The following is a 14866-nucleotide window of genomic DNA, read 5'->3' as shown; positions in this document are numbered from 1 at the left end:
AAAGTACCTGCATTTCCAGCCGTCACTTCCTGGCACACAGTAACTCCACTGCTTTCCACAACCAGGATACATGGGCACCTTTTTCATTTCTGGTGCACTGGGCTGGGGAGTCCAGCTTAGTGATTAGACTCCAGGGCTGTCAGTGGGAATGCCCCACAGCTGAAATATCCTTTCAGAACGCCAGCTGCTGTCTGTGGGAGCCTGGCCAGCCCTCTCATGCCTCTGCACTTCCTACTAGTGTCCATGTGCTCTCCACTTTATGTCCTTGGTTATATGTGTTCTCTCCAGCTAGTCTTCAATTGATTACTCAGGATGTTTTTTCTATATTTTATTTGTAATTCAATTTTGGTCCCGGGAGAGTGTCAGTGTAGCTTCCATTTAATCTGTTGCTATTTTGGGAAGTCTCTCTGCTACTATTTAATATTGTCCTGGAAATACTGGACAATGCAGATAGACAAGGGAAAGAAATCAGAAGTATAAAGAAACACATGGAAGAAATAAAATGATAATTATTTTCAGATTTGCTTGTGCAATTATATAATTAGATGGTATGAACTTTGGTTCATATAAAAATTAAAATTTTCATGAATGGCCAGGAAAACTCTACTAAGAGCAATAAAGTCATGTTATCAGGTATCAGAATTATAACATGCCATAAAGCCTCAATAATTAGTGTGGTATCAGAGAATGAAAGGCAAATAGACCAATGATACAGAACAGAAACTCCAGAAATTGACCCAAATGCATATGGAAATGTAACATATTTTCATGGTGGTATCTCCAATCTGTGGAATAAAGATAGAAATTTAAAAAAGGCAAACAAAATCTTAAATAACTTAAACAAATGAGAAGATGCTCAATCTCACCTGTATGATAAATGCAGTAAGCTCCAGCTGAGATGGCTGTTCTCAATTCTCAGACTGACAAACACAAAAAGTAGAAACTGGCTCCCATGAGGAATTTCTACAGATAGTCATTCATGACTCCTTGTGGGTGAAAAATGGAAACCACGGAGTGGGGCACAATAGTAACTTTGAGTGAAACTGTCCAAAAGCACTTGCCCCTGACAGCATCTGAGAATCTGAAATCCAAAATATACATGAAATACATAGATACATACATACATACATACACACACACACAAATGTCACTAACTGCAGCACTGTATACAGTAACAAAAAAATTGAAAAGAACCCAAGCACCCACCAATGGCTGTTGAATTATGGTATAACCACACAGAGGCTTATTGTGTGACTAAATAAAGATTAAAGACATTTTCTCTTTACTGACATGGAATTATCTTCAAGATATATCAAATGGAGGTAAAAGATACAGATCGGTATTTGCAGTATGCTACTTCTTGCAGAAAACAAGAGGAAACCAAGACTATATCAGTGTATCTTTGTATTTGTGTAAAGACCCCGGGAGGTACATGGGTTCTTGAGGAAGTGATTGCCTGCGAGGTGAAGAATGGACACGTGTTGATGGAATCAGAGCAAGAATCCTCAAGGTGTCCCTCTCATATTACAGACACTCCTCAACTTACAAGGGGGTCATCCTATATAATAAAACCCTAATATGCAAATCGACCGAACCGTGGATGACTGGACGCCATGACACGCACTAACCACCAGGGGTAGATGCTCGATGCAGAAGCTGCCCCCTGGTGGTCAGTGTGCTCCTACAGGAGGAGTGCTGCTCAGCCAGAAGCCAGGCTCACTGCTGGCAAGCACCACAGCAGTGGCGGGAGCCTCTCCTGCCTCACAGCAGCGCTAAGAACCCCTTAGGGTAGGGGTGTCGAACTCAATCAGAGAAGGGGCCAAAATCTAAAATCCAGCCTAAATCGTGGGCCAAATGGTTTACTGAACAGTCATAAACTGTTATTGTGATGGAAACGCAGCGGAGTGCAGTGATGACAGCGAGGTGCGGGCCACATTGCAAGGCCTGGCGGGACGGATTTGGCCCACGGGCCTTGTGTTTGACACATGTGCCTTAGGGGATATCCAGTTGTCAGCTTAGGCCTGCTTCCCTACAGACATCCACCAGGGGTCCCCGGCTGTGAGAGGGCACAGGCCAGTCTCAGAGGCCCCCTTTCCCAGTGTACGAATGCTGTGCACTGGGCCTCTAGTATCCTCATAAACCCATCATAAGCTGAAAATACGGTAAATTGAAAGTACATTTAATACACCTGACCTTCCAAATATCCTAGCTTAGCCTAGCCAACCTTAATCATGCTTACAAATTAGCCTACATCTGAGCCATTTGAGTCTCATTTCAAGATTAATTGCCTTTCTCTTCTTCTCACCAGTAGCAAGAGGCACAAGCATATGGGCTTTTTGTAGACATGATGGGACACAGAAACACAATATCCAAACACGCTGGCAACACAACACACTAGAGTATTGGTTGTTTCCCTCGTGACCATTGGGCTGAATGGGACCCAAGGCTCCCTGCCCAGCATCACGAGAGAAATCATACACATTGCTGGCCCAGGAAAAGATCAAAATTCAAAGTACAGTTTCTACTGAGCATGTATCGCATTGAAATACCATAAGCCAAACCACTGTAAGTCTGGGACCATTAGTATTTTGACTTTGAACCGTAAAGATGTTTACTATTTATTACAAAGCAAAACACAGAAAAAAAGGAAAGTGGAAATAGGGGGGGGGGGGGGGGGGGGCAGAGAGAACCCAGTCTGGCTTTCAGGGAGAAGAGATGCAATGGTGAAACTGAGGTTTTGACTTGGTATAACTACTACTAAATGGGGAGTCTTGAAGGTCTCTCTCAGCAACCAGAAAATAATATAACCCAATGTTCCATATGTAGGGCAATGGAAAAATAAGTGCAGAATTCAGAAAAGAGGAGATCTGAGACCTGGAGAGTATATGCTAAGTGAAATAAGCCAGTCAGAGAAAGACAAGTATCACATGATCTCACTCATATGTGTAACCTAATGAACAAAATAAACCGATGAGCAAAAAAGATGCAGAAGCCTTGAAGCATGCAACAGACTGACCTATTTCAGAGGAAGGGGAGGGTGGGAGAGTGTGTGTGGGGGAATTAACCAATGAACATGTAGGCATAGCCCATGGACAGACAATAGTTCAGGGAAGGCCTGGGGAGGGGAAAGGAGTGGGAGCAGGGTAGAAGGGGTCAATGAAGGGGGGAGGTAAGGGGGACATTTGTAATATTTTCAACAATAAAGATAAATTTAAAAAACACAAAAAAGAAACAAAAAATGTTATAAAATTCCTACACAGTGTATGAAACTGAATACAAAATTACAATACACTGCAATGCGCTGTTGCTAGCAGCCTGTCTTCCCAAACCCAGGATTCCAAAAGTGCCTTACGAAACCATTCTCACTTGAACGAACAAAGATTATGTTTGTCCCCTGGAACAAAGGAGCCAGCCACATTCCAGAAAGGTCAGTGTTAAGGTAATCTCAGGTGATCTCTGCAATTGAGAAGCTGTAAACCTCTGAGAATCTCTCGGTGGCTTTTTTGCTTTGTCAGGTGAGTTGAGCCATAATGCTCTGTTTTGGGTTTTACTTGCACACATGCACTCACTCACAGACACACAAACACAGATACACACACACACACACACACACACACACACACACACACATCTTCTCCTGTGGTCACCAACAATTACAGCATTAAGGGCCCCATAGCAGGGAGGCTGCCTCTCCCCATGGGATCCATAGCCACCTCTCCGGAGACCCTTTAAGAGCTCAGGTGGGACAGACTCCAGGACCAGCTTTTCCAGACTCTCTGGGGCCCTAGGGAAGGCCTCAACTTCCAGAGGCAACGTGTGCTGCTAACCCAGAAAGACAGGATCCCAGGGAAACTCCAGGTGAGCGTGCTGACCTTCGGCCTAGTCTCTCACTGGGCTGAGGAAGTGGGATCTGCAGGGAGAGACACTGGGCTTGCAGATAGACCTGAGGCGGTCATTGTTGGCAGTGCCTTTAGGTACGCGGGCCCTCAGGTGACAGTGGCCACTAGGCAATTCCATTCCTGCAGTTAAAACCCAGAGGCCCGATATCTCTGACAGACAACCCTGCTAGATAAAAGTGATCCGCTTAAAAGAAAGTGTGTGAATGAAAACATGTGCAGAATAAAAACATTTGTACAAAAATGAGAGCTATAAATATACATGCTTATATTTAAAAAAAAACACACACAATAGAAGTATATACATCAACAATGAAAAAAGGAAAAATAGATTTCTTATGGAGGAAGGTTAAAACAAGAAGGAAGACCCAGGGACAGACCCTAGACATCTCTGAACCTTACTTGGCTTTGGAAATAGGCAGTTACCCTATACAGTTACAAAACAAAGTGGGAATTTAAGCAATCACTGAAAAAATAAAAATAAAACAAAGGAACTCATTCATCGGGTCGGTGGCATCGCCACACAGAGAGGATTTCAAGACACAGTAATCCGACTAAATCTCCCACGTTCCTACAGGTCAAAAGTCTAAATCCCACCTTCCTTGAGAAAAAGGTTATTGTGACCTTGAGTATTGTGTTCTGACACTATTGGATGTGTACGTAGGAAATAGCAAATGAGCAATTATATTGCTGTAATTGGTAAAAAGGGATTTGGGTCATGGGAACAGGAAGATACAGATCCAAGATCTAAGTGGTCCTAAAATTGAATTGCAAGTATCAGAACTAATTCATATAGCCGGCACCGGTTTGGCTCAGTGGTAGAGCGTCGGTCTGCGGACTGAAAGGTCCCGGGTTCGATTCCGGTCAAGGGCATGTACGTTGGTTGCGGGCACATCCCCAGTGGGGGGGGTGCAAGAGGCAGCTGGTCGATGATTCTCTCTCATTGATGTTTCTAACTCTCTATCCCTCTCTCTTCCTCTCTGTGAAAAGTCAATAAAAATATATTTTAAAAAAAGAACTAATTCATATAGATGTTTCTCTTTTCTAGATGATCTGTGAAGTGTAACTTGCTACCTAAGTGTGCAATTGATGGGTTTTGACAAATGTATACACTTGTGCACCCACTGTACTCCAGAAATAGAATATATGCATCACCCAAAAATTCCCCTCCTCCCCTCTGCAGTCAATCCCCACACCTGCCTTTGACCCTCAAAACCCTAACCTGCTTCCTGTCGCTATAGGATTAGCTTTCCCTTTTCTACAGCTTCCTGTACACGAATGGTGACTTCTTTCACTCACAATGCTTCTGAGTTTCATCTGGGTTGTTGCATGAATGAACAGCCTGTTAGCTTTTATTGCTGAATAGTATTTTGTAGTATGAACTCACAGATATATTTTAAGTTAAAACGTATCAGATATCCCAGGCCTGTCCACTGAAAAGGCTTAGAAGCAATGACCAACCCAGTGGCAATGGGTATTCTGGGTGCCTAGCTTGTATACTCTTCTTTTTAATTAAAGTACAGTTGGCATAAGTATTAGTTCCATATTAGTTTCAAGTGTACTTCTCAGAGTTCGGAGATTGGTCCAGATTTCCTGAATCACATTGAGTGGAGACAAAAGCCAGCCATAAAGAAGTTTCCAAGGCCCCCAAAAAGGACAATTTGACCAATAAAATAGCTGTGATGGATTTTAAAAATGTAAAATATTAAAATCATTGAGTTCACAATGATATATATTTTTTAAATAATAAGTTTACTGATCTTTGAGAGGGAGAGAGAGAGATGGAGAGAGAGGGAAAGGAGAGAGAGGAATGACATCAGGTTGATGTCCAACCTATTGAGCCACTCTGTCCAAGGCCAAAATATCTTTTTAAAACCCTAACCAATACCCTTAGGAAGTTGCTAAGAAACAAACACACTATTCTAGAAACTGTTCAATAAGAAGGAAAGAATCAAGCATTTATACTGACTCTCCGAACTTAAATAAATGAAAAGGGGATGATTGAATGAGAACATCTGCAACTCTGGAGAATTAATAGACCTATGTAATAGGCCAACGGCTGCCAACTTCCCCAAAAGACAGACAAGCAAACAGTCACATACTTCTCGGTTGGAAGGGTGCCACCATGACATCATCTTAAAAATAAACAAAGATCCAGGAGCTGGTTCAGGTTCTCATGAACTACCAGTTTATAAGAGGTACAAGGACAAAGGCCCATGCACGTGCTGCTCTGAGGTACAACAGCACAGTCTAGACTAGCGGTTCTCACCCTTTCTAATGCCGCGACCCTTTAATACAGTTCCTCATGTTGTGGTGACCCCCAACCATAAAATTATTTTTGTTGCTACTTCATAACTGTAATTTTGCTACTGTTAATGAATTGTAATGTAAATATCTGTGTTTTCCGATGGTCTTAGGCTCTACAACTGTTCATATAGGTGTCTATAGGTACTTTAATTAAAAAGAATAATATACAAACTAGGCACCCGAAATACCCATTGCCACTGGGTTGGACAGACCTGGGATATCTTATACGTTTTAACTTAAAATATAGTTCATATAGGTCGCAACCCATAGATTGAGAACCGCTAGCAGGGTGGCCAAAGACCATCAGAAAACACAGATATTTACATTACGATTCATAACAGTAGCAAAATTAGTTATGAAGTAGCAACGAAAATAATTTTGTTTGGGGTCACCACAACATGAGGAACTGTATTAAAGGGTTGCAGCATTAGAAAGGTTGATAACCACTGGCTAGACACTCCACACAGCCAAGGACACGCTCATCTCAGCCACTGAATTACAAGGAGGGTAACCAGCTGTGTGGCATGACTAGCTCCATGGCCACATGGCTCTGGGTGATGTGGTAGAAATGACTGTGGAAGGGTAGCATATGCCACTTTGGTGTACGGATTGTTTTGAGGTGAAGGCAACTGAAAAGAAGCAGATACAAGATCTTTTTCCCAGCCGCTCCCCCAGGCCTGCCCTTCCCCTTGTGACTGGGAAGAAGCATGTGGCTGCCTTTGTTCCTTTATTCATATCGAGCCCTTTCCCCAAGAACCACCAACAGAGTTCCAGGAAAATTCTCCAGAGACATTTTTCCTTCAGAATTGCGGGGTGAGCACCCCCCTTTGGTATGAGCACGGTTGGGGGCAGACCCAGTGAGACAGCAAGGATGGGGACAGCTCCTGAGAATCGGCACCTGTATGAGCAGCCAGCAGGGGTGGGTGAGGGGGGTCTCCCATGAGGATGGGAGACCATTCCTCATACCTATATGGTACAATCTCATATCTTGCTTCCAGAAATGTGTACTCTCAGAGAGATAATAAGATTTCCCAAGCAGAAAAACAGAAGAAAACAAATTATAAATGTGTAATAATAAGTGTGTACATTTTGGTACATATTTATATTTTTTAAAATATTTTTTTTATTGATTTCAAAGAGGAAGGGAGAGGGAGAGAGAAACATCAATGATAAGAGAGAATCATTGATTGGCTGCCTCTTACATGCCTCCTACTAAGGATTGAGCCCACAACCCAGGCATGTGCCCTTGACCGGAATCCAACCCGGGACCTTACAGTCTACAGGCTGATGCTCTATCCACTGAGCCAAACCAGCTAAGGCTTGGTGCATATCTATACAAATAAAAGGGTAATATGCTAATTAGACTGGATGTCTTCCAGACATCCTTTTGGACAAAGCCACAGTGGCAGGGGCTGAGGCAGAGGCAGTTAGGGTTGATCAGGCTGGCAGGGAAGCAGTTAGGGGGCGACCATGTCAGCAGGCAGGCAGGTGAGTGATTAGGAGCCAGTGATTCTAGATTGAGGGGGGATATCCGACTGCCGGTTTAGGGTCCCAGATTGGAGAGGGTGCAGGCCAGGCTGAGGGACACAACCCCTCTACCCCTGTTCTGTGCACATATTTCATGCACTGGGCCCCTAGTTTTTTATCTTTTCTCAAAATGATACATATCTTGTATTTACAAAATTGCTATCATAGTGTATGGTTTTATAATTGGCTGATTCATTTCTTAGAATATAAGGCATGGGAGAATGAGCATTCTACCTGCTAAATAATTTCCACCAAATCCCTAATATGGTGATTTTGCTTTTCCCTAAATATTCATTGTCATAAATAATGACCACGATAAACATCTTTGTTCATGAATCTTTGCAACAGTTTTAAAAATTAATTCCTTAGTTTAAATTTCTACAAGTGAAAATTGCTGATTAAAAACAAAATATTTGAAGTTTTTATCCATACCTTCAACTTGTTTTCCAGTATTGCTATAAGGATTGACATTCTTACCAGCAGTGGGTTTTAACTTTTTGTCCATAAAAATGGAAAAAAGGAGTGCTCCTTGTTAAATTTGCATTTCTCATTCCTCTTTATTTATAGTGCAGTGTTTCCTATCTTTACGGTGGTGTGTCATCTCTGCAGGCCTCAGAGTGAGCTTTCTGCTAAGGCATTCATCCTGTTGATTTTGCTGTGTAAGAGATTTGCATATATGAAGGCCGTATCTTTGGTCATGTGGCCATTTTTTTCTAGTTTTTCACTGATGGTTAATCTTCATTGAGATTGCTATGTACAGTTTTTTGTTTGTTTTTTTAAAATATATGTTTTTATTGGTTTTAGAGAGAGAAAGGGAAAGTATAGAAAGAAAGAAACATAGATGAAAGAGAAACATCAATTGGCTGCCTTTCTACATGCCCCCTATTGAGGATCAAGCCCGCAACTTGGGCATGTGCCCTGACCAGGAATCAACTATCACCTCCTGGTTCGTGTGCAAGCACTCAACCACTGAGCCACACCAGCCAGGCTCTAACACACAGTTTTAATGTTCAGGTTGTAAACTCTCTTCTCTTTCTCCATTTCCCTCAGGTCCTTTAGTAGAATGCATCTCCTTCTCTAACAGATCACTTCCAACAATCTAGCACTACTTGCCGCTCAGTTTGGCCAATCCATCCACTGCCCATCCTACGGGCTAGTGTAGTGCCTCCCAAATATTTCCATGGTGTGTACATGAAACATCTGTACAGGAATCAGTGAGTGGCCAGGGCTATCTCAGACCTCCACAGGAGGCCGAGGGGATCAAGGCTTCAGTCTACCCGAATCCACGTTGGGCACAGCCCACTGCTGTGGACCCCGGGGAAGGAGATAGACCCAGTCCTCCCACTGCTCAGTGGCTCTAGAAACACAGGAACTCAGACTGCCAGAGAGGAAAACAGTAAGAACCCTGCTGGAGCCCAGGCACAACCCCAGGACAGAGACTGTGAACAGCAATCACAGGAGGGCTGCTCCAAGAGCAGGAGATATTTCTGTGGATCTTGGATAAATGGGCAGGGTTTTAACAGGAAGTGAACAAGGCAAGAGGGAGGAAGGATTTCTCTGCAGTGAGAGTTGTTCAAACAAATCAAACATCTCCCCAGGTGACCCACTCAGCACAGCTGGGAGGAGGTGGAGGTGTCTTGCTGACGCAGCATGTTCTCCACTGATTCCTACTGACAAATGCACTTTCTCTGGAGGAGACCTTGGCGCCTTGCTGACCTTGATCATACAGCACACATTATAAAACACACAGTTCGATAGAAAACCCACCACCTTTCTGATAAAACACACACAACACCACCGCCCCTCCTGGGCATGCCGCAGAAGTCGTGCTGGCTGCCAGGGATGGGGGTGAGAAGATTTGGGGCTCTCGTAGCTGATCTGCTTTCCAGGCACCTTCAGTTTGTGTGAAGAATGTCCCCTCCACCAGCTCAGAATCATTATTCCCACTTCTAGGTAATACGTGGCATCCATTCAAGTCAATCAATTCCACTTAGAAGACTCCATCTCGGAGATCTTGGAGGCCAGGGGACTCCCTGGAATCTCCAAAGGCCATGCAGAGACTGTCAGGGGATTGATCCACTCCTAGCCCTTCCTCCCTCTGGCCACCACCACACCTCACCCTGGCCCTTTAAGACCCATTAGGAGAAGTATTCATGCTTCTAGCATCAACTAGTAACACTGCAGTCATATGTAAATGCATGTGCAGTGAACACATATACTAAAGAATGAGAACTCCTGCTAGCTTCCCGAATAATATAAAAAGGTCCAAGCGAAGAAGACAAAAGGATCAGGGAAAGTTAAAAAGGAGTTAATTATTTATAGCAACACTGAAAGCTCCATTTCCACAAACAACACGTTCGTCTTTTTGAGAATGCCCCGCTTGGGACTCATAAAACCACAAAGATAAGACCAACCGAGCCCAGCCTCTCAGTGGGCACTTCCCAGGACGGCTTTGCAAGATTAGACGGCGTACGAGGGAAAAACAATGACTCTCTCGGGAAAATGACATGAGCTTTGGAAGACGAGGCACCAGGAAACCGCAGCGTCTGTTACACTGCACAACGTGGCCCCTGAAAAGGCCACAATCATCGCGATCCGTTCATTCTTCATTAAGCGGTGATTACAGTCCACGCCAGGAAGACTGGAGATCATCAGAGAACCAATTTCCTTCCAAGCATCCGTTTCCTGTGGTCATTTTCTCCTTTCCCAAAATACGTTTTCAGTCCAAGCTCCTTCCGCAGCCCCTCTGTGAGGCTCTCCCATAATGTGATGCTGTCGCCTCACAGTTTTCAAGTCCCTCTTTCTGACCCCCGACCTGGCCCCGCTTTCTCCAGGTGGACACGCCCAGACCTCCAGCCCCTCCCATAATCCTTACAATCTCCCATCACAAATGCATGAAGGCAATTTGTTTAGCCACATGAAGTTACCAATATTCAAAGGTTTTTGGCTTGCACGGAGGCAACCTCATGATTCAGCCTAATGTTTCAGATGGTCTTTATTTACTTTAAGTCCAAGTCAGGGACTGCATTTTAATTATGGTGTCTCTCCCCCCTCCCACACACACACACAAACCCGTGCCCAGTACTTGTTTAAGACACTCAAAAAATTGTTTTTTTGGGGGGAGGGTTGACATCATTAATCAATGAGAATATACAAAACTTTTAAAAGAGTAGACATGCATGACAATGGCATTCTAAAAACAGGAGCGCTCACCCGTGCCACCTGGCAGGCCGACACAGCCCCTGGCACTGTTCTGCCCCTTTACCTCTGCTGGGCAAGGGAACTGCTCATCATGATAAGTATACCTTCTGGGTCTCTCACACTCCAGTCTTACGGTGAACAAAATGTCCCCAGACAAAGGCTTCCTTGCCTGACTCGTAGCTCATTTGGTGAGACATCTCAACTGGAGCAACAGGAAGGCTGCATGGGACTGTGGGTACCACGGACATCGAGTCACCTACCCCTGTTCCAGGGGCGATGTGGGCGTGTGTGGGGCAGAGGCAGACTGGAGCAGACCATCGTTCACTCCCGCTAAGGCAAGAACGGCAGTGGCTGCTCACACAGATCTGGAGTCTGTGTACGAGAGCACTGTATGGGATCCGGAGAGCTAGAAATCTGGAGAGCCAGTCAAGCTCTAAAACTCCCCTTGCTAAAAGGTACTGTGTATACGTGCCCATGTGTGTGCACACAAGCCCATGTGTGCATAGGAGCACGTGTGTGTCGCTCTATGCGGATTCTGCAGGTGAGAGAAGAAAGAAGAAATCACCGGACGGCGATGTTACTGGGAGCAGAGACACGTTCTGAGACGTAGCTCTGACCACCACTGTCGGGCACACCTTGCACTCACAGGACCCTGCCAGCAGCCCCCCGGCACGGTGCAGGTGTTGTCCCTGTTCGTGATGGCGAGGAGGTTCCGGTCCTCGCTCACGCCCGTGGGGCTGGCGAGTGACAAAGTGACACTGGAACTGGAACCTGGCGCTCTGCTCTGAGTCGTGTTGCTCATCACCACACAGGCACCTCGCGCTGCTCAGCTGGGGAGACTCAGTTACACGAGGAAACCATTCAGGCAGTCAGGGCGGTGATAGAGGGCCTCCATTTCCACCAGGTCACCCCTTCCCCCCCCCCCCCCCCCGAGCCCCAAACCCGATACACAGCAAGGTCACTGAGGCCTGGGAAGCCGGCCACTGCTGGGCTCTGAGTGGTGACGGGCAGTTAATGTGCAGCCATGCTGAGTGCTGAGAGACCAGCTCCCCTTCCAGCCATAAAAGCCAACGATAAGTGGGATCTGGACCCTCTCTCCTCTCGCCGAGGGGGGAGCGTGCCTCCTTTCTAAGTCCTTTTCACAGAGCAGAAGCCGCAGGCTTAGGGCAGCATCCTCCCAGCCGCCTCTCCTCCCTTCGCTCTCCCAATGTTAATTGAAAAGACCGTCTCACCACCCACTTTATTCCTCACGTGGGTACGTGTCAGAGAACCGCAACTGCCCCTGGGCAGTAAGTAAGAAAGCTTGTCAGAAGGATGGGGCGCTCCCATCACAGGAAGACAAACAACGTTTTAGGTTTCAGCCTCTCCTCTGCGAACCATCACTGACCAGGAAAGTGACAAAAATCAAGTTTTAAACCTGAAAAACTAAACACAGATGCTGGTGGGGCGACCACACTGGAATTCAACATCCCAGCCAGCCCCGTCCGAACAGCCAACCGTGTTTACAAGTGCGAGGGTCCATCAGCCGAATCGTGGCTCAGAACCACCAGGTCCGGGGACATTTACAAGTTACCCCACAGGAGCACACAGGAGAAGGCCAAACATCCAGAGACGGCAGGGCTGTGCCCCTTAGCCATGCACACCTGTAACAGGATGGAAACTCCGGACACAGCCCTGAGCAGGTGGCCGGGGACAGCCCCACAGTCTTAGCTGTCCCCGACAAGCCAAACAGTGTGGGCTGATTATGGCGAATGCCAGCCTAGGGCAAGGCTGAGAAAGCTCCGAATTTAGAGCACAGGAAGTGTTATCAGCGTGACTGAGTGGTTGAGCAATGACCTATGAACCAGGACGTCACTATTTGATTCCTGATCAGGGCTCAATCCCCAGTAGGGGGGCGTGCTGGAGGCAGCCCATCAGTGATTCTCTCTCATCATTGACGTTTCTATCTCTCTCTCTTCCTTCCTTTCTGAAATCAATAAAAATGTATATATTTTTTAAGTGCCCAGATGAGCCTCTAACTGCTGGCTCAGATTCGCACCTTCCCCTTCAGTAGTCGGTGACAGTGTTGCCTTGTCTAGTGAGAATGGTACTTGTAGAATTAATTTGGGGAGAAATGGCAACTCATAATAAAATACAGGCAACACTGAAAACGGGGAGCCAGCACTTCCTTCCACTAAGGAATGCACGGGAGCTCTCAGGTTAGCCAGAAACCAGGAGAAAGCATCCCCAGGCAGGATGAAGGGGTCAGACTGAGCTCTGAGGAGTGGGTCCTCTCCCCAGGGCGTGTGCTCCTCATTCTGTCTTTAGGGCGTGAGTCACTGATTTGGTGACTGGCAAGAGCTTCCGCACCCTCTCAATACGACAGCACAACAAATTTAGACAAAAGCTCTTGTGTTTTCTAAAAGCAAAGGCTGGAAATAGTTCCCTTCAGGTGCACAGTGTTTTGTTTAAAACCTAAAGAGACATTTCTCATGATCTCTCACCGGAGCCAACCTCATTTAAAATGTTCATTGAAATGAGCATCAGAAAGGCAAAGGAACAAACATCCTGAGATGTCCTCACCCAGGTGTCAGTTGGCCAGCCTCCAGCAAAGCCGTGTGTCAACTGTCCTCCCAGATCCAAAACCCATCCGCCTCCTACAAAGGCCAGAAGAGCTAAGAACAAGGCTTTTGGGTCCGATTAGTAGCAAGAGCTTCCGGATCAAAACAAAGTTTAAAACCGCCCTCTACCTGTAGCTGTCGCCTCTAGTTGATCTTGAACAAGCCTGATGACGTCAGATACATCAATCTGATGGTCACTTTCTTCCGTTTGGGCCCCATTGGATCCTCTCGGGGAAGAACAATCCTTGCTTCCCGTTTTCTTGCACAGGATAAATCTCCAACAGTCAAACATGGGGCTGTGGGGCGGAAAACAGATTTTAAAAGGAAAACGAGGTCACGCTGCCAATACACACCCGAGTTTTTGTTTGTTTCTTTGTTTCTTTGTTTTAACAAAGCCCAAATAATTAGATGCAGCCTTTAGCAGACTTTATTCTGAAATGGATATAGTATCCTTAAAATTAAATTCATTCTTGTCTGGCCAGTCTGGCTCAGTGGTGGGGTGCTGACCCATGCACCAGTAAGTCACTGGTTCAATTCCCAGTAGTGGGGTGTGCAGAAGGCAGCCCACCAATGTTTCTCTCTCATATTGATGTTTCTCTCTCTCTCTCTCTCTCTCGCTCTCGCTCTCGCTCTCGCTCTCTCTCTCCCCCTTTCCATTTCTCTCTCTCTCTAAAATCAATAAAAACATATTTCTAAAAAATTAAATTCATTCTTCTCCGGTGAATACCTAACAACGTTCAGTTAACCAAGCAACCTTCTTTTATAATATTGAAGTGAAATAAAGGGTTGCATAAACAAAAATTTACTTCTGATGTTTAAGAGAAAGCAAAACCTAGATTTTTTTTTTCCCCCTTGACATTTAGGCTCTTGTTTCAAGGATACAAAAACCCCTGGTTCTCCTGGTTTCAATGTCACAGTCTATTTCACTGAACTGGCAAACTATCAAAACCATGCCGAAGGCTTATTCAGATTACTTAAGAACGTTTTCAATCCTCTAAGTAAAGAATGTCCTCAGAGTTCCAGAACAAACAGTAAAATCTTATTCCTCCGGTGAAAACTTGGCAGAGAAGCATAAATCAGGTTGTTTCAGAAGCAATCTTGAATTTAAAGAGACAACTAGTAACTGTATCTCAAAACAGAAGCCATCTGAAATCCTTTACTGGGCAAACTACTCACCTTTATTAGGTAATTACTAACTACCCTTCTTCAGACGTGGTGTTTTGGAATATTTACGGTTTGTTACCATTTCCTCCTGTTGGCTTCACACTGGCAGGGTCCCCATTTTAATAATAAAGGCGTAAATAATTGGACTTGAATAGATTTAACGTGGGGCTC

General features: G+C 45.2%; 1 protein-coding gene across 1 annotated transcript in view; it reads right to left on the bottom strand.

Annotated features, from left to right (window-relative positions):
- The window catches only part of MCF2L (MCF.2 cell line derived transforming sequence like), a 184655-nt gene that overhangs the window by 162213 nt on the left and 7576 nt on the right, over positions 1–14866 (bottom strand). The window contains exon 2 of the mRNA XM_036457221.2: positions 13661–13827. Within this exon, the coding sequence (XP_036313114.1) occupies positions 13661–13823 (163 nt within the window). The 5' untranslated portion in view covers positions 13824–13827. The remainder of the gene's footprint in view (positions 1–13660; positions 13828–14866) is intronic.

This window comes from Pipistrellus kuhlii, unplaced genomic scaffold (assembly GCF_014108245.1).
Source record: "Pipistrellus kuhlii isolate mPipKuh1 unplaced genomic scaffold, mPipKuh1.p scaffold_m20_p_3, whole genome shotgun sequence".
Taxonomy (NCBI): Eukaryota; Metazoa; Chordata; class Mammalia; order Chiroptera; family Vespertilionidae; genus Pipistrellus; species Pipistrellus kuhlii.
The sequence above is the reverse complement of the archived record's forward strand: the minus strand, read 5'-3'. Positions and strand labels throughout refer to the sequence as shown.